Source organism: Porites lutea, chromosome 11 (assembly GCF_958299795.1).
Source record: "Porites lutea chromosome 11, jaPorLute2.1, whole genome shotgun sequence".
Classification (NCBI taxonomy): Eukaryota; Metazoa; Cnidaria; class Anthozoa; order Scleractinia; family Poritidae; genus Porites; species Porites lutea.
Genome location: NC_133211.1, coordinates 6,110,487 through 6,129,120, shown reverse-complemented (window position 1 = coordinate 6,129,120; position 18,634 = coordinate 6,110,487). Strand labels below are relative to the sequence as shown.

Here is an 18,634-nt window from a genome sequence, read left to right as displayed (position 1 = left end):
GCACGACAGACACAGGCAGACCACACTAATTTTGGATGGTAGTCTGTGATTTCAAATAGTACCTTGAGGATAGCCTCTCTACGGACGCCCCCTCTCCTAAAAAAATTTTGAGAGAGGGGGGGGGGTGTCTGTAGACTGGCTACTTGAGTAGCCGTAGTAGAGAGCAAAAGAGAGGTAGCCGCTGTGACTATTTTTTTGGGAAAAGGAAAGAATTATAAATGATCGAGTGACGCATTTTCGGGGAGTTTCCGTTGTAAAGAGTTGAACATAATGCAGGCCGCAGTTAGCAGGGGCTCCTCTGCATAAAGTTGGATCATCTAAACCTATCTCATCAGAGATAAGGCAAAAATTAGCGGCTATCCTGCATTTCGTATGACATGGACACACTGCCCGACCCAAGGGAAACGAAAAAAAACCTATAAATTTCAGGTTAAAACCTATATGAAAGTCAATTAAATGAAAAACATGTTTTACAGCAAACTATTTTTCTCTCCTTATATCTGCTCTATTCTCTCGTACACTAATATTAGATTCGCCTACGAAAGGATAGCCTCCGAAGGGCAGACGTATTTCCGGTCGTCGCTTCTCTCCCTCTGAAAAGAGGGAGAGAAGCGACGACCGGAAATATGTCTGCGCTTCGCAGGCTAACGAAAGGATGGCACAGAGTAGCAAATTCTAAGGATAAGAAAGCATAAAGCACTAATATGAAAAGCACTAGTAGCGCAAGTAGAAAAATAAAGAAGGAATAGAGCACTAGTAGCTTATTCTTTTAAGGCACTCTTATGTAACACTGAGTATGGTAAGTTTGTCCAAGGAATGAAACCGAGTAAACACACAAAATTTCAATGACAATAACAAACTATAAAAATATTTATTTGATATCTCTATGGCTTGAGTTAATATAAATAAGAAAATATTTTTCTAACCGGCGTTCTCTAGAAGGTCTAAACGCCTTAAACAGGCTGAGTATTTACATATATATTTTATCATACTAACTGCTAAAGACTATATTTTGAAGTATTTTCTTCTCGTAGTTAACTTAAAGTAACAGGAATCTTTATTTAAAAAAACCAACACTAGGAAAATTTTATGGTCATATACTAGAAAGGTTTTACCAAAATGGCATTTTTTAAAAATACTAAAAATATCTGATGCATTCAGAAAATGATCGAGAACTTTCCTATCAACTGTCCAACATCAACAGGCTCTCCGTCTTCCCCTAAGTCTTATCTTTGTCCCTCCCCGAGAGAGCCCTATTTCTGAGGAGGGGGGGTGAGTATGACTACGGGCTCATTGTGTGCAAAATGCTCTTTGAGCGTTTTTTGATCGAGCGTCATAAAATCAAATAAACGCAACTGCTTTCTGCTCAAAAAATAAGCTGACAACCCAGTCACATATCGAAACTGACGAATGTAACCAACGTCAGGCACGAAAAAGAAACGGCTATAGCAAAGAGGTGATTGGTACTGGTTTTACTTCTCAGTGATTGGCTGAGAAAGAGACCCAGATCGATATACTCTTAAGGGATAGGCCATTATTTTTTTTGACGGGGTGGAGGGGTGGGGGTGGAAATTTTGAATAAATCGTTTGCAGAGGCTGTAAGCACTGAAATAAATTGTATGCAAGTAAAAATAAAGTGCTTGCAGGAAGAGGGAGACACACAAAACATTAATAAACCATCTGAAAGCAATGATCACACTACACAACTCCGCGATATGGCCAGTACCTTACGCATGCGTACAACCATATCACCCTGGCAGTGGCAGCATGAGAAAATTTTCCACCCCCCTCCTCGCCCTACAAAAAAATAACGGTCCGTCTCTAAATTTAGACTGTCTGCTACGCAGGCTACTAGGAAAGTGGCGTGAGATTTTCGTAGCCCATCACAAAGCGCCCAAATATAAATCGCAATTTCCTTTAGGCCCGGGCCACACGTATTCATTTTTATTTAAAAACGCACATTTTTTTCTAAGGTTTAGCCTACGGTCCGCACGTATCTGGTGAAAACGATCACCGAAAACGCATCTTTTCAAAAACGCTCTCAAGAGTGGAGATTTTTGAAAACGCCGGTTTCTCGTTTACGTGTGGACGGACGAAAACGGAGATTTTCGAAAACGATGATGCCATACATCATTTACTACTAGTATTACGCATGCCCTGTGAGGGATGTTATCGTATTTCCATCGTTTTAGCGTTTTGGTGTGGACGGGCCAAGGATTCGAATACGCTACGTGTGGACGTGTATTTCAAAAATATCCGGATACGTGTGGACAGAGCCTTAGATGAAAAGTGCTCTAATTTTCCCGATTGATTCCTCAAAGTAGGAAGTACCCTCGGTACCGGAAACCGCGCATGAAAAGCCTCTGGCACCCACGGTAAGTAGGAAGGAGAACGGCACCATAAGCGATTCGGTTCACATTGCTATCGTGGTGGTAAAGGAGACAGAACTCTTTGTCTTCTCTGATTTTGCGCTTTTTCTTTTATCTTTTCCTTCCTGTCCTCCCTTTGCTGCTCTACGGATCCCATAACCAATTCACTGCAAGAAATAGCCATCAAAAACGGTTTTGATTCGATTTGAGTGTTATATCGCACCCACATTTGAGCTGTATCACCTTGCTATTTCTGTAGTAGCGGGAAACAAGCTTTTACACATGAAGGCGTTTTCATTTGCCACTGTTTTTCCGGGTACAATCTAAGCTCTACACGCAAGCCAAGGAAGTGGTGTATCACACACGCTGTCAATAAGAACAATTCAATGTTCTCACAACTTGAATAGAACAGGCGCACTAATTTGATTCTTGACTGTATAACCTGAGGTCTACAATGATATCATTTCATAGAGCCGTCTCTCTTTGCTGCTCTCCGCTAGGAACGTTTCGCGAAAGAAACGACTGTATTCGCAGGCTTCCACTTAGCAAAACATCATATCATTGTACACCCCAGATTGTAAAGTAAGGAATCAAATTAGTGTGTCTGTTCCATTCTGGTGGTGACAAAATTTCAACAAATATTCTTATAGACAGCGTATACAAAGCATGGGCGATAAGCTGGAAGAGAGGGCTGTATTCACTGTCTCGCTGGGCGGACATCGAACCGCAAAAATGTCGAAGATTCCTTGCAACTTAAAGATATTTGCGTATCCTTTAGTCAACAGGCAGATTTACCACGTCAACGTGACGTCAAATGAGAGAGTGTGGGGACAGGACTGAATGCGATTCACAGTGCTTAATTTGCCACTCAGCTACTGGTCAATTGAGTTTCTATATCTGCGCGCGCACTCGTCACTTTCGTCACGTTTGTTTTGCTAAATCTGCCCAATGAATGACCACCTATAACCTCCTAATGGGAGGAAAATCCCATGGGCGGATTTAAGGGTGGTTCGAGGGGATCGCCCTCCCCCGCCCCCCCCCCCCCCCCCCTCCACCAAAAAAAACCTAAATAAAAAGTATCTATATGGCTGGCAAGTGTTCCCCCTTCCGAATTTTCGTGACCCGCCCCTTAATCCTTACCCCTCTTTGTAGCCAGTAACCAACTTAGTGATTTTTGTTCATAGAAACTGAACTAACTTTAACCTTTTAACCTTTTATCCTGTGAATAACATTTGATAACGCCAACAACAAGTCTAAGCTTACCTGTAGTTTATTTCACCATCTTTGTTTTTGTCCAGGCTGTCTATTAGTTTATACAGTTCGTAATAATTCATGTCAATTCCTGTTTCCTGTTGAGACAGAAGTATAAATAACATATAACATTCCAGTACAAGGATTTCAACAAGCCTTTACACACACGTTAGCCTGTATGGGTGGGGGAATTGTTTGTTCGCGCGCGTGAGAGTTTTGACAGCGAAGCCTCAAGAAGCGAGCGCCGAGGCAAAATCTCTTTCCCATCCTCCATGGGGCTTCACAACTCCTTTGTCAATAAGCAGTCTGACGATCCCGTCAGCTACACAGGCTACACACACGTCGCTTTAGTGTTTCCTGCCCCATTCGCATGTTCTTATGATCATCTACAATTAAAAGATGATTTTTAGTTGTAGAATCACCAGGGGAGTATGAGGGCAACGGGGTGCCCGCCCCCCTCCCTTATTTTTAGATCAAACAAAGGCCCCAAAAAAGTTTTTTAGACACCGCCCAACCCCCCCCCCCCCCCACCCCACCCCCACTCCCTTATCTCAAGGTCTGGATCCGGCATGGTAAACTTCCAATGTTGTACTCCTTCATCAGAGAGCAAAGCGCGAATGCAATTACCTTTAATCCATCTGCAAATTCTTTCACAGTTATATTCATACTCTTGTCTTTATCCAGAGTATTGAACAAGTCTAGCAGTCTCATTTGATTGTCTTCTATCCAGTTCTTTAATATTTTCATAGGAGAAGGTCGAGGCTTTGGCTTAAAGGCAGCACCTCCTGTGCCTCCATGTCTGATCTTCATATTGGGTCGCAATTGTTGCACCTCTTTGCACAGCTCTACGAAGTCATTATTCACAGTGATATCCTAAATTTAATTTCAAAAAGTTAAAATAATCAGGTAAAATATCATATACAAGGAGGAGAGGTAATCCGAATTCCATATACTGAAAAGATGGTTAAAAAAACAACGTGGCAAAACTAATTTTTTTAGACTGACCTTGAGGTACATGTTCACTAGCGAATATTAATTAAACTGATAAACACTCTTTTGAGAGTTTGAGAAGTCGGGGGGTTTATTCCTGTTCAAGCCTGAATTTCTCCCATGTTATCTTTTCGAATCTGATAAAGTTGCGCACATTATAACTGCGATGATCTTTTCTTTTCTTCTTTTATTTATCATACTTTTGTCAGCCTCGACTTCGTCTCAGTCTATAAATAATGGAAAAAACAATAGCCAGCTATCTTGACCTTCTGCTTGGTCAATAACGAACACATATTTTCAGTACATTTCGTGATCTTACCGTAAGTTCAATCTCTACCAGTGTTGATTCAGGGTTGTTTTTCATGGCATTGACGAGAGCATACGCTCCAGGACTTTGCATTGGGTTCTTCCCAATCTAAAGAAAACAAACATAATTTGACAGAAAAAGTTATACTAACAGGGGATCAAACTAATGAATAAACCATAAATGTATTAAATTCATTGAAGTTCATCACAGATTAATACGCAGCTTACGCAGTTGCAAAAAAATTCAGGCTTGACGGGATTCCAACCCGACCTCTGTGAAACCGGTGCAGTGCTCTAACCAGTTAAGAGAGCAAACCAACTGGGAGCTGGCCCCGGTTGTTCAAACGTCGGATAGCGCTATCCACCGGATAAATCACTACCCAGCGGATAGCGTAATTGATTTCCCTCATACTTATCCGCTGGATAGTGATTTATCCGGTGGATAGCGCTATGCAACGTTTGAACAACCGGGGTGTGGTTATTAAAATGGTTTGTAATATTGATATTAGTTTACTACATCGCTTAACAATGTCAAAGAGCAACAATTTACCGTAGTAACATATATGCATGCTTTGATAATAGTGCAGTGCATATACGAACTACATGTACATCCGAAATAACATCTGCTGGTTACACATCAGAGTAACTACATGTATGTATTGCATAAGCAAACATCACAGCGGACATTTCTTTCAAGAACGCAACAGAAAGTGAATGCCAACCTTCAAAACTTGAAGACATGTGTTAACCATTAATCCTTTGGCCAAATAAACAGCGCCTTCTGCGGTTATTCTGTTATTTCTGAAAATGCAAAGAGATACAGAAAATCATTCTCCTTACTGGTACATACTCTCTCTATCAGATGTACATCGTTGAGACCAACGTTTGCCTTACAGCAGGGGAAAGAAAATGACTGAAAAACGGCAGATACCAACTCTAGGTGTCTGTTTTAGGGAGGTGTCGGTCTTATAGAGTGTTTTCAAGTGACGTCACGGCGGCCATATTGGTGTCCCAAAACAATGAAACGGCGGCCATGTTGGTGTCCCAAACCAATCCTCTGGGAGTTGAACTCTTTTCTTATGGTAACGCTTTCTTTTGTTCCAATAAATTTGCATAGATGCTGGCTACGTGAGTGAAAACACTCTATAGAGAGCCAAAGAAAATGAGTCAAGAACGACAGGGGCCAATTCTGGAGGTGTGTTTTAGGGAACTGTTCATCTTAGAGAATTATAAACCGTTTCAAGGGAGTTGGAGTTAATTATAACAATAATTATACTTCTTACTAAATTTCAGAAATAACACCCATATTCTAAAATGCAGTTAAGGCGGGGAACAGATTGTAAGACAACAGCTGCGCTATACATTCTGTCAGTTTAAGCTCTCTTTATTTTGCCTTATACTAGATTCATTCAAAAGGAAAACATGAAAAAGGTCTGCTTGGGTTTTGTCAACTAATGGCCAATAAAAAAACACGAACACTCAGTGGAACAATTTTCTAAGGTTACAGTTTATACAGAGAAGGCTCATTAGGATTCCACTGCCCCACCCCTCCCCTTCCTTCCTTCCCCTTCCCCCCATGCAACACTACTGGGCTGGCAGTTACACACACTCACGTCAGATCTAGTTCCTTCAAGGTAGAATTTACTTTTAGCGCTTCACCCATGGCAAGTGCTCCATCATTTCCAAATCCATTCCATGCCAGGTTTAAAGACTTAATGGTAATATTCTCCTGCAGGAAACAAGAACAAAGCATTACAATTCCATTTTACGACACCCCTGCACATTAAAATACCAAGTAGGTTTAAACTGATCATGGATTACTGAATTTCTGAAGTTGAAAGTGAGGGCAATATTACTGGAGACATCTAGCCTGCCAGCAAGTAGCCTGTGGACACAGACTTATTTCCAGTCATTTTCGCGTTTCACATGGAGAGAAGCGATGAGCGGAAATACGTCTGTGTCCACAGGCTAGCCAGAAAAAGTTCCCCATTTAAGGCGAGTGAAGCGAGCTGTAAGAGACCAAGCAAGCAAGCAGCAAAGGGCCCCCTTGCACTCGCATCTCCTTGTGCGCGCTGCCCTCCAGGACTTCTCGCGACTCCCACAAATGGACAGCTTACTCGCAGGCTAGGAGACATCATTCAGCGTTAGTGCTACTAATACTCTCTCTCTGCAAATCAAGACCATCACCTGATGTATTTGGTTGAAATGATTGTGTGTGATGTACGTGGTTGAAATGTTCTGATCAATAACAAATGACTATCATCAGACAAAAATAAAATGATAAAAGAGCCTATCATTTAATTTGTTTATATTTTATTTCCCATAAATTATTTCAATTAATCAAGTCAGTTAGGTTGCAGTCATGAAGAAAACATTTGAGCAAACCTTTAAAGATAATGCTACTGCACATGCTCCCTTATTCCTCAAGTGATTCCAGCTTAAATCCAAGTGGTCTATTGTATCATTAGCAGCTAATAAAAAAAATCAAGTAAAGATCAATACAATGTGACATACAATATACTAGTCTTATAGAACCAAACAACAAAATGTCCCAATTATGCATCACAAGGCTTTTCGTAACTGGGAGGGGGACAGACATTCCCAGCTCCTGCCCCCTTTTTCTTGGCTTCCTTCCTTTAGTCCTTTTTCGATTGCAAAATGTCAAGAACCATTGCACAACTTCCCCCCATTTCTCCCACTTCTCACCCTTTCAGAACTCCTATGCTCTTACCTCTTCTGCCTCCCCTACTCCTCCCACCCCTTATTCTTCTGGGCTCCCACCCCTGTCATCCCCCAATTTTTAAAGCCTTCATATCAGCCAGTCTAATACAAGGCAGCATACCATTGACTGCATCTTACTTTCTGTGCAGTTTAACTGAAGTAAAATGGGTGTAGTAAGAACAAAAGAAATCGCCTTTGTGGCTTAAGAGTTTTGCATTCTACATGTACATCTGGTCTGATGGCTTTGATAATGTAAATAAAAGAAGAAATCAAGTAAAAAGTCTCGGAACAGTGAATTGGACACTAGATCTCCTAATCATAGTTTTTCTGACACCATTTTTGTATGCAGTATACTTACATATCGCAGGTGCCAAGTATTGCCCTCCTTTTTCTCCTAGCTGATTGTGACTGAGACTCAAATATTTTACTCTGTTATTATACTACAAACAAGAAAACAAACAAAAGATAAAATTACTACCAGAAAGTCAACACACTCTTACTATGGAACTCCCAAAACCGTGAACACCAGAAATATTGCTGGAATGTTATTGTGTTGCAAGGGAAGAGCCAATCAGGCATGGGAAAACCAAAGAGCAAGCAGCAACAATAATTAGTTTGTGGTTTTGTAGCTTGCTTGCATGTCCTGTTCTTTGCTGCAAATGGTCTTAACACAATAAACATTCCTACAACTGTAGATGTTCAAGGTTTTATTAGTTTGACAGACTGATAGACACCACTTTGACTGAGGCTACAAAGTAAGTACCTGTCTCAGAGGGATGTATGTACCATTAAGATGTGTTTAGTACATGAAACTCATATACATTGTCGGTTTCTAATAAATTGTAGAATAAAATAATAAAGAAGTGTCAGAAACGCTTTTTATAAACATCATATCACAAAAATATACTTAATAATATGTGTACACGTGAGGGGACTTTGCTTGAGATGATGGTGGTTATATAGTGCAACAGCTTCTTGAGTGAAACAGAGAGGAAACTTACTTGTATTGCTTCAGCTAGTATTTTAACTGCTTTATCATCAAACTCATTCCCTGTTGAAGACAATAGTGTAAAACAGAGACATTTTATTTTTAATCAAAACCATCTACATTGACTCTTTACACCCTTATACACATATACATTTTACAGGTCAAAATTTTTTAACCTAGGTTGGTTCTCAATTTCCTTTGTATCCTAGCCCTAATTATTCATGAATTAGGGCTAGAAGACAAAGGAAATAGAGGATCAACCTCGTTAAAAAATTCTGACCTGAACATAATTTTGAGCTGTAACATACATGATTGTATATTTTTTAATCAATTGCAGCCACCTCAATGACTATCTGAAATGACCTGAAATTCAAGTACTTTTGGTGTCCCTGACTGGCAAGCTATCAGTAGCTGGCTAGAGCTTCTTTTGGCTACTGGTAATTTTAAGAGTATCTTGTATCTGTCTATTTTTAGAGTACCATACTTATTCAAATAAAGTCATAAACATTACCATTTGCAGTTAATCTGGTGATATTTGAGTTATGTAGTAGGATGTCTTTGAGTGATTCTGCTCCATCTACTCCAAGTTTATTTTCTGACAAGTCCTTCAGGAGAAAGAAATTATGAAATAAGGATTACTTGACTAACAAATTTGATTCCTGTAATCACAGTGAAATGTGTGTTGAGCATAACTCAAATACAAAACCCAGGTGTATAAGCCCCAGTGTTCACATACAAATACTCCAGATTGGTCTCTATACTTTACACAAAGATTTAATAAAAAGATTATTAAAATTAATAGAAGATCACAAACTTCTTTTGTAAGTGATTATTTTACCAATTCTCACAACCATCCTCTTGCTTGTGTATTGATATTGTTTGGAGAAAATTGATGTTAGTCATTCTTGGGAAATAAAGGGTTAAGAAGAGACAAATGTCAATGAGTCCTCAGCATCATTTTATTCCCACTTTTACAGTAAAACAAATACCTGCCATTAGCAGACACATCTACAGTGTGTGGACACCATTGAGGGTCCTGTGAGTGCCTATCTAATGAGGTTTTATTCTATTAAGATTGAACAGTTGGGTGATCACTAAAAACTGGGAGATTCCACATCAATTCTAGGGGAGAGTGGAAAGGTCCTTACCTCTGTCAATTCCCCTCTCAGTACCCTACACTACAACAGGGATGGGACTATCTTGGATTAGTGCTCTGATTTACATGTAAGCACAGTACTAAGTGACTGACAGCAATTTTCCAAATACTAAATGTGAAACATTTAGCAAAACATTTATAAATTTAGTACATAACCTGTGACACATACCAGATCCGAAATGTAACAGTTTTCTCGAAGCATTTCAGCAACATATCCCGCTCCCTCAGCACCAATCCAGTTATCAGCCAAATTGAGTTTGATCACTGATGTATTAGCCTTCAAAAATACAAAAAAGACAAAACTGGGTATAAGCTCTGTGGATCCTGAGTCTCATGTAGTGTGGAGAATATAATAACAATCATAATCATAATCATAATCATAAGTAAATTATGCAAGTCTCAATTCTCTGAGAAGTCACAAAAGCTATAAAAAAAATAAATATCATAATTATCCAGTTATGGAAAAAAACAGTAAATAATATTATTAACTTAGAAACACACAATGAAATATGAAAATGATACCTAAAAAAAAGATAAGTTTTCCAGGGCTGTCACTGAGCTTTAGAGTTGAAGGGGGAAATGCAACAAGTAGGTAGGGGAATCAAACAACTAAAGTTTTCTTTTGGTTCTATTTATATTCTGTTTTCCTCATAAAGTAAACAGCCTGACCTCCCCTACCCCCTCAAAAAACGATGTGTATTATTTCCCATTCAACAATACTCACCACTAAAGCAATTGCTATTGCCTTTGCCCCCATCGGACCCAAACCATGATGCTTAATATCAACTTCAGGTTCTTGCATGTTACGATGAAAGTATGACACTGGGATAACTCCTGAATCCCTACAAGCCTGTAAGTATGTAGCTCTTCCTGTCACATCATATTCCTCTTTGCCCTCTGGGGAAGAAAAACACCAACACTAAAATAATGTACAAACTCTACTGAACTTTGAGAAGCACACACTGTATTTACCATGGCGTACTAACAAATATACCCCAAATTTATCTTATTACCAGGACCCGGTTGTTCAAACATTGGATAGTGCTATCCACTGGATAAATCACTATCCAGCCGATAAGTATTTGGGAAACCAATTGCGCTATCCACTGGATAGAGATTTATCCATCAGATAGCGCTATCCACCTTTTGAACAGCTGGGACCTGGAGCATAGCATCCATATATGCACATACGCCTTGCCTAGTTCCTAGGCCTCATTATTATGTGCAGCCGATGCGTTTCAGGTCATGTGGTCCGAGAAAGTTTTTGAGGCCTAGACAAACTCGGAGAAGTGAGACATTTTGTCTCACTTGGGGCAGAGCTTTTGGAAGCGGGCGAGCGGTCAATAACTTTTCTGCGCTGATGAAAGATGTCCAGCAGCCATGGAGAGTACAGAGGATAAAGAGTTAAACCGAGCATTTTTATTCTATGCACGTTTTCATTGTTGAAAATCCTTTGGCCTTTCTTTTTCATTTATCTTATTAAACTAATTTGAACTTTATTTCATCTAAAAAACTATTTGTAGGCTAAGCAAAACAGCATTGCAAAAAAATTATTTGATCAAGAATCGGAAGGTAAGCTAAAGAAATAAGTTTATATTTTTTCTTGGATATGAAAAGCTATCTTTCGTTTCTCTATTTTTGCTTGCTCCTATAAATTTCTCGTTATCATTTCACTTCGAAATATTTTATGTAATTTAATTTTTGGATTTGGAAGCTTATCAAACTAATCGGACAGGCTGTTGAATTTGGTCTCTAAATTTGGTACAATGTCAACAACTACTGTTTCAAATCTTTTTATCAGTAAAGAAATATCATTTTAATGGATCATTTGAAAATGAACTAAAAGACAAATTACTTGCCATTATACAGTAGTATTCTTTCCGATTCAAAGTAATATTCTTGTTCTTTGATAACAGAAACCAGGTTAGTGCCGATCTTTAAGCGCAGGATATTCATGCGCAAAGTTATTTATAGATTAATTCAGTTGAACGTGGGAACTTTTAAAAAATGCAAAAATGCTCACACATGCGCACTCCGAGATTGTCTAGGCGTCTCCCGGCCGTTCGTCTCGGATAAGTCACTGAAATGCATTGACCAAGAGGGCCTGGAAAGATGCCTTACAGGGACTAGGCAACACATACGCCTACATGTATACAGCTGAAATATGTAAAAATAATTTTCTATTATTATTATTTTCGGAAAAAGCATTTTTGATCATTAAATCAGGATGACTGTTTTGGTTCGGTTTTGTTCAATTAGCTAACCCACGTAAAACATATCTTCTGGTCTACTCCAGGGGGTATTTAATTTGTACAAACGACCAGTTTCCGGGAAGCAGATGTCAATTAAGACTCCTAAAACAAAAGGTGAGTATTGTATTCGTGTGCAACTGTAAAAAGAAAAGCTCACATTTGCATGCCTTTTCACGCTAAAATGTCACGATTCAAAGGATATTCACGCAACTCAAGGAAATTTTTTTTTTTTTTTTTCGTACATAAGCTTTACCAAGTCTCTCGAATAAAAGATATTGTTTACTAAAATGAAGTCTTTTTTTCTTTCATAACACTGTCAATTCTCGGGGGATCCCAATTTCTATATCATTAATGTAGAGTCCGCCCTTCCAAAATCAAAGGAAAGTTTTAATTTGTCTCAAGTTATAAAATAGCACAAGAAACACACTAGCCATCAGACCTATGTATTTATGCCTCAAAATGTTTGTAGGTAAGCTTACATATAAGCACTATTTGTCTTTTTGAAGGACGTTGCATTGTAAACTTATGTACAGTTTTGGCAGCTGAACCTAATAACCAAACGTTCTAATAAACAATTAGCCTTGACAGCCTCTTTCATTGACAATTATGAATACTTAATGCTATGAATCAAGCTACAATAAGGTTTTATTTTGAAAAAGAACAATATTACTACCTACAATTCCACAAACTTTCTGCTTATAGTTATACCTTCCACTTCTAAATCAGTGTCCCAGTCTTCATCGTCCTCCTTATTTTCGAAGCTGCCAAAGAAAGCATCACCTTCTGGCGATAAAGAGCCAGAAGATTCCCTTCGTAGAAGACCAGTAGGAGGACTAAGAGCTGCCTAAAGATCGGAAAGAATAATATGATCTCTATGTTGTCAAAATAAAATTTTACAAGTCAAGAATGCGCGCATTTACCTTGCGAAAACCGAAGGGCGAACTCGAAGCGCTCGTGCGGTTAAGAATGATGGAATCTTTCTCCGAAGGCGACCGAATCGGAGTAGAAATTCTTTCTGATCCTTCTTCCATTCTTTGATTTCGTATTTTCCATTCAAGAACAAATCCCGTCCCAAAACATAAAGGAGTTTCTGCAACTTCAAACCATCAACCCAAGTTGAATGCTCACACTGCTGCCTCGCTTGCACGAATGCTCATTTCCTTTCTTGTTACCATAACAACTAGACAACAGTTTTAATTGATGGTGGACATAGTTGATTAATTTTTATCCCAAACAATAAGAAATCTATAATTGGAGTCTATTCACGAGAGCAAGGCTTTATATGAACGTGAAAATGCATAATAGTAGAAATAAAGAGTAACTGCACAAAGAGTCAGGAGCAGACTCTTGCGGATGTTGCGTGACACTTGCGTGACAATGGAAAAAGAATCTGTAACTGCCACTGCTCCCTTTAATTTTTTGGTCTTAACTTTTCATGGTTCAATGTTTCTCTTATTTTGAAAATCTAAAACCAGAGTTTCATTTTCTTTACGTTAGATGTGTTTCACACATCTTTGTCAGCACCCAAAAAGTCTAATCAGGAGCCCATGGGCTCCTGGTCTAATATATTCCTTTTCTACTAAGATGAGGGTGGCTAACCATGAAAAGCGGATATGGATCTACAAAACGCGAAATAAAAATATGATCTGCGCCCAGACCAGGTTACGGTTTCAATTTGCTGAGAGTAGACAAAATACAACTAGAAATTCATGGGCTTCCAAACCAAAGTAACAAGAGGTGCACTTGTTCAAAGAACATGTTTTATCAAAAAAATATAAAAAGAGTGCAAGCGCAAGCTGAAAGGTAACCAGTTTACAGGTATAGCAAGGGCTCATAAAAACAGTTAGATAAAATTTCAAACGGGAGGAAGAAATCAAATGCCATGAATAAGGAATTTTCAATGGAAATTATCTGCTTGCCTGCGTGCAGACGTCTCCTATTTCCTTTGTTGCACGCGGAAAAGGGACGTCTGCGTAATGCCGTCGTTAATCGTGTTCCAGCGTCCTGCTGGGTTCCCAAGATCTTGGGAACACGCTGCGATAGGCTGACACACAGTGCGCATTGTTTGACTTAACGCTGATTGGTTGTTATCGAATGTGGTCTGAAAATGTATGCGGTGATTTAAATGATTTATGTAAGCGGGGTTTTCTAACCAAAACAAATCAAAACATGTGCGATTGTGTGCTGTGTTTTTCGTCGATCGAAAAGCAGAGCGATCGAAATCTTGTGCGGGGACGCGGAAAATTTAACGTGTACGAGGAAATTATTTCTTTACAATTTACTGTGCATGACACATCACATCATATTTGTAAACAGTGTCTGAGAAAACTACAAAAGCGGCGTGGACTTCGCACCAGGCAGGCATTTCGGAGAAAGCCAGCCAAAGAAACTAAAATCTTTATTTAGCCGTAACAAACAGAGGTCAAGAAAATTTAAACACTTTACAACTGTATCTGAAATCAAATCCTATCGGGAACACCCACAGAAGCATAAACCACAGGAAATGATTACTCAGTATGCATGTAACAAACCTGCTTTATGACCTCTAAATGTGAGCCTTAGCGCGGCAAAAATGAGATTTACTCAGTCAAAGGTTAGAATGCTACATGCACTGTGTAGTGCTAGTAATCTTCGCGCGAGAGAGAAAAGAAGAAAAACCTCTGTTCAAGCAGACTCTCAAGGTCACGTTTCGCCCGTATCACGAGCTTATGATGTTTTGTTTGGCCTGTCAACTCTTATTTCTAACCGGATATTATTTCACAATTTATGCGAAATAGAATACCCTGCCAGCGGGACGCTGGAACACGATTAGCGACGGCGTTACGCAGACGTCCCTTTTCCGCGTGCAACAAAGGAAATAGGAGACGTCTGCACGCAGGCAAATTATCTGCTAGCTATTATACAAAAATTTTTATCTTTGTTTTCATTGTTTTCTTTTCGTTTTTTTCCTTTTGAACAGTGTTCGTTTTCTAACCTGTGTACAGCCGCCCCCTCCCCTCCCGTTCCCCTTCTCCTATTTTTTACTTGCCTTTTTCCTTGAAAAATTTTGACCGTGCGGAGATTGGGTAAGAAGCAAAGCCCGCAGCTACATCTGGGAAGGTTTTGAAAAGCAACGTCACGATGAGCCAATAGAAAGCCAGTTTGCATCATAACCGAACGCCATTTTTTTTTACTCGGACAGCCTTACATAATTTTGAGTTCGTAAAGTTGTAAAATTTTTATATCCATACAAAAATAATAATAATGCCGCGTGGTGGAAGGCGATCTAGCGGTCGCTCATCGCCTACGTTTGGTAGAGCGCCACCTCCTGCTCCTCGAGCTTCTCCGAGGCCTTCATCGAGTGTTCCTGCCGCAAGACCTGCATCAAACGTGGCTCAGCCCACACCGGCGACACCACAGCAGCCTGGACTGTTTGGACAAATGGCTTCTACTGCGGCTGGTGTAGCGATCGGTTCAACTGTGGTAAGTTGTTGATCTGATCATGAACTTTTATCTTTGGTGACATTATCAAAGATATTGTGCACGCGATATTGATAAAAGTTACGAATCTACACTTACTTTAATTTATCACTGATAAAAGTAGATCGTGGCATTTTGTAAAAAGAATTCGTTTTGAAATATTTAACACGATCGTTGACAATTTCAGACTTGTATTCTTAAGAGTAGTGTGGTGAAATTGCGAACAGGTTCTATTGTGGATGTATAGGAAGCTTCAGGGACTCGGGTCCAATCTTGTGCTTATATAATAGTCCAATCAAAAGGACTCCATTTATATACAGTCAACTCTCTTTAAGACGGACACCTTTGGGACCAGTGCTGATTGTCTTTCTTAGATTGGGAAATGTCCATCTTAAAGAGAGTCAAATAAAGGGAGTAAAGGAAGACAGGGACCAACTCTAGGTGTCCGTTTTACAGATTTGTTCATCTTATAGAGGTGGCCCTTACCTGGGGGGTACTCCCTTATCAAGTCTTATCAAGTCTTATGTGTCACTGAATCGGATATGGCTTTCAGGTTTTTGAGTCTGAAACAGTGTATACAATTTTAGGAGGGGGAGCAAGGGGATTCTCAACATGTGTTCACGAACAAGAATTACATTTCACAAGTCACGAAACAAATAATACGTTTTCATGCTTCTCAAAAATAGAGGTCGTACACAATGTCAAAAATGTGATGTTACTCCCATTATTTTTGTAAAACAGAGTGCTTCTATTATATTTTAGCAAGTTCACTAGAGTTTTACGAACCTTATGAAAAACACTGTTTGGCTATAAATTTGCTAGGGAAGCCAGCTGTAGGTGGGTCTGAGTGTATATAAGTGTGAAGTTACATCAAAATATTTGAAAGGGAAGTTGAATCAAGCCGCCAGATGCTAGTTAAGGTCGTTTGGGCAAATTAGTGATTTATTTTCTTCGACTGATGTTCATTGTATGTGTAAACAATCAAGGATTTTGGCAGTTTAGGTTTCACAGAGTGCACTTCAATAATTGTCTTTCACGGAACAGTTTTTCAGTACATCACAATTCACGGACTTGAAAAATGGTCAATCACGGCGTCACGAAAGTAAGCTTGCCCCCCCCCCCCCCTTTTACTATTTGAGGTCTTTAACAGGGTGTGTTAAATTAAACTAAATACTTTATTATCAACTTCCCGTGGAGACTTTTCATGGAAATGAAACAAAATGATAATTCAATTTGGAACATAACAAAGTTAAATTATCCCGACTCATAGGAGACAAACCCAGTAGCTATTTTACAAGCATAGCCAAAGATTTGAACTCGGGACTACCAAGAACAAATCCAGCTAGCAGTTAGGGCAGGCCTTGAACTCAGGGCCGCCGTAAAACAAGTCCAGTGCTCTAACTACTCGGCCATGCTGCCTCTGAAACCAGCAGAAACCTTTATAAGAGTGTGAAAGCTGTGGGTGAGACAAAAAATTTAGCTCCATAACATTAGCTTGAAAAATTACCAATTCTGTATGCAAATTGAAACAAGGCAGGGTCATAAAATAAGGTGTCTTGTCTTGTCTTAAACAGCATACCAAAATGTGCAATTTTTGTCTTAAACAGGGTCAGTTTTTCAGGGCTTCAGCTGCCAACCTATACCCAAACCTTCTTAATTGCTATATGTTACCACTGAATGGCATGATAAGAAAGTCAGCATGTACCTATATTGGGAGTTTTTAGAAGAGATCTACCAGCTGTGCCCCTTGAATGACCTATGTTTCTTTGTAGGGTCATGCTGTTAGTGGTGCTCTGTTTGGTGGACATGGTGGGGGATCAGAGCAACCAGCTTATCAACAGAATGCTGCAGCAGCACCATACCAAAGCTATAATCAGCCAATGAGTGGACAGCAACAGCAGGGTCCATGTCAATTTGAAATGCAGCAGTTTATTGAATGTGCACAGAATCAGAGGGATATTTCTCTTTGTCAGGGGTTCAATGAGGCTCTCAGGCAATGTAAATTGGCAAATGGTAAGAAACATTTCCATTAAGTCACATTTGAGACTAATCGGCATGTTAGCTTTAGTGCAGAGACACCAATTTTCAATGCAATTTAAGACAAAGAGTTCGAGAGGTGCTAATGATAGTCAGGCATCAAATAACATCCAACTATAATATTGACCCATGTTTGATGAAATCTTTACTGTGTTAAATTCAGACAGGATGTCCAGACAAAGTGAACACTAAAGGGTATCAAATTGCAGCTGAATAAATTTTGCTTTGAGAGCATGTTAATTGTGGTCCCTACAAAATAACATTTTCACTGTGGTTATATCACAGTTGAACTAAATTTCAAATTTCGTTTACTGGCTTTTGTGGAAAACATTTTTGTAGCTTGTGAGAGCTTTTATCTTTCCTCTCCCTCTCCTTCTGCACCCTCTGTCCTTTACCCAAGTTAACTAACCCAAATATCCCATATGATAAAGTCTTAAATACCAAGGGTTTTCAGGTATTATTTTACTGTGTGTATAGTGCTATCTATGAATCATAAAATTATTACTGTTTTATGTAAGGTTTATTTTGTTTCAGGTCTTTCCTGAGGAGGATATACAGATAAAATGAGTTCATTTGGGCAGCTACTGACCTTATTTCTCTGGAATCTGTGGACACATCTTGCCATGACAATTATCAAGACTGTTTTTTCATGCTTCAACACACTTTTGAGGGTGATGAGAGATTCTTAAAAATGAACACTCAGCAGTGCATTTTGCTATTTGCTTGGTCTTTAAATAAATGTGGTGTTAAGCATTGAGTGACAATAAAACACTTGCAGCACAATAAAATATTATTGTGAAATGTAAAATTTTGTTTAGTCATTGACCGTGCAGACTCAGCCATCATCATTATTTTACAAACTCTAAACCAAGGCCCTGTTCATATAGTATTTTTTTGTTCGAAAATGTGTACATTTTTATGTGTTTTGCTCTTGTGCCCACACTTCAACGGTCTAGGTATCTGAGATTACATGAACAGTGGTTCAGCTACACTATGGTATTACTTTTGAACGTGTTGATAGCTTACCCTCTTCTTTTAGTTCTTGTTGAAAACTGACAAAATCATTCTTTAGGGGTTTGCCCAAACCAAAAAGGCTAATTAATGT

At 39.2% G+C, this 18,634-nt stretch overlaps 2 protein-coding genes across 2 annotated transcripts; one reads left to right on the top strand and one right to left on the bottom strand.

Moving 5' to 3' along the window:
- Positions 1 to 955: 955 nt before the first annotated feature.
- On the bottom strand, positions 956 to 13,192 carry LOC140952250 (uncharacterized). Its single transcript, XM_073401685.1, has 14 exons — positions 12,954 to 13,192; positions 12,742 to 12,877; positions 10,506 to 10,678; positions 9,951 to 10,058; positions 9,137 to 9,230; positions 8,639 to 8,688; positions 7,996 to 8,077; positions 7,302 to 7,387; positions 6,530 to 6,645; positions 5,639 to 5,717; positions 4,930 to 5,025; positions 4,248 to 4,493; positions 3,633 to 3,718; positions 956 to 2,536 (listed from the first exon to the last, which is right to left on the bottom strand). The coding sequence occupies exons 1-14, from the start codon at positions 13,062 to 13,064 to the stop codon at positions 2,422 to 2,424; spliced, it is 1,578 nt and encodes a 525-aa protein (XP_073257786.1). The 5' UTR covers positions 13,065 to 13,192; the 3' UTR covers positions 956 to 2,421.
- A 1,972-nt stretch (positions 13,193 to 15,164) lies between these two features.
- Positions 15,165 to 18,274, top strand: LOC140951758 (coiled-coil-helix-coiled-coil-helix domain-containing protein 2-like). The gene is made up of 3 exons (XM_073401088.1): positions 15,165 to 15,495; positions 17,265 to 17,505; positions 18,064 to 18,274. Exons 1-3 carry the CDS (start codon positions 15,277 to 15,279, stop codon positions 18,072 to 18,074), a joined length of 471 nt encoding a protein of 156 aa, XP_073257189.1. The 5' UTR covers positions 15,165 to 15,276; the 3' UTR covers positions 18,075 to 18,274.
- Positions 18,275 to 18,634: the final 360 nt, after the last annotated feature.

Excerpts from the sequence above, each read along its gene's own strand:
- LOC140951758 (XM_073401088.1), top strand. The coding sequence starts at position 15,277 with ATGCCGCGTGGTGGAAGGCGATCTAGCGGTCGCTCATCGCCTACGTTT. Across the intron at positions 15,496-17,264 it reads TAGCGATCGGTTCAACTGTG|GGTCATGCTGTTAGTGGTGC; the intron begins GTAAGTTGTTGA and ends GTTTCTTTGTAG.
- LOC140952250 (XM_073401685.1), bottom strand. The coding sequence starts at position 13,064 with ATGGAAGAAGGATCAGAAAGAATTTCTACTCCGATTCGGTCGCCTTCG. Across the intron at positions 8,689-9,136 it reads CACCAGATTAACTGCAAATG|GGAATGAGTTTGATGATAAA; the intron begins GTAATGTTTATG and ends TGTCTTCAACAG. Across the intron at positions 5,026-5,638 it reads CATGTCTTCAAGTTTTGAAG|ATTGGGAAGAACCCAATGCA; the intron begins GTTGGCATTCAC and ends TGTTTTCTTTAG.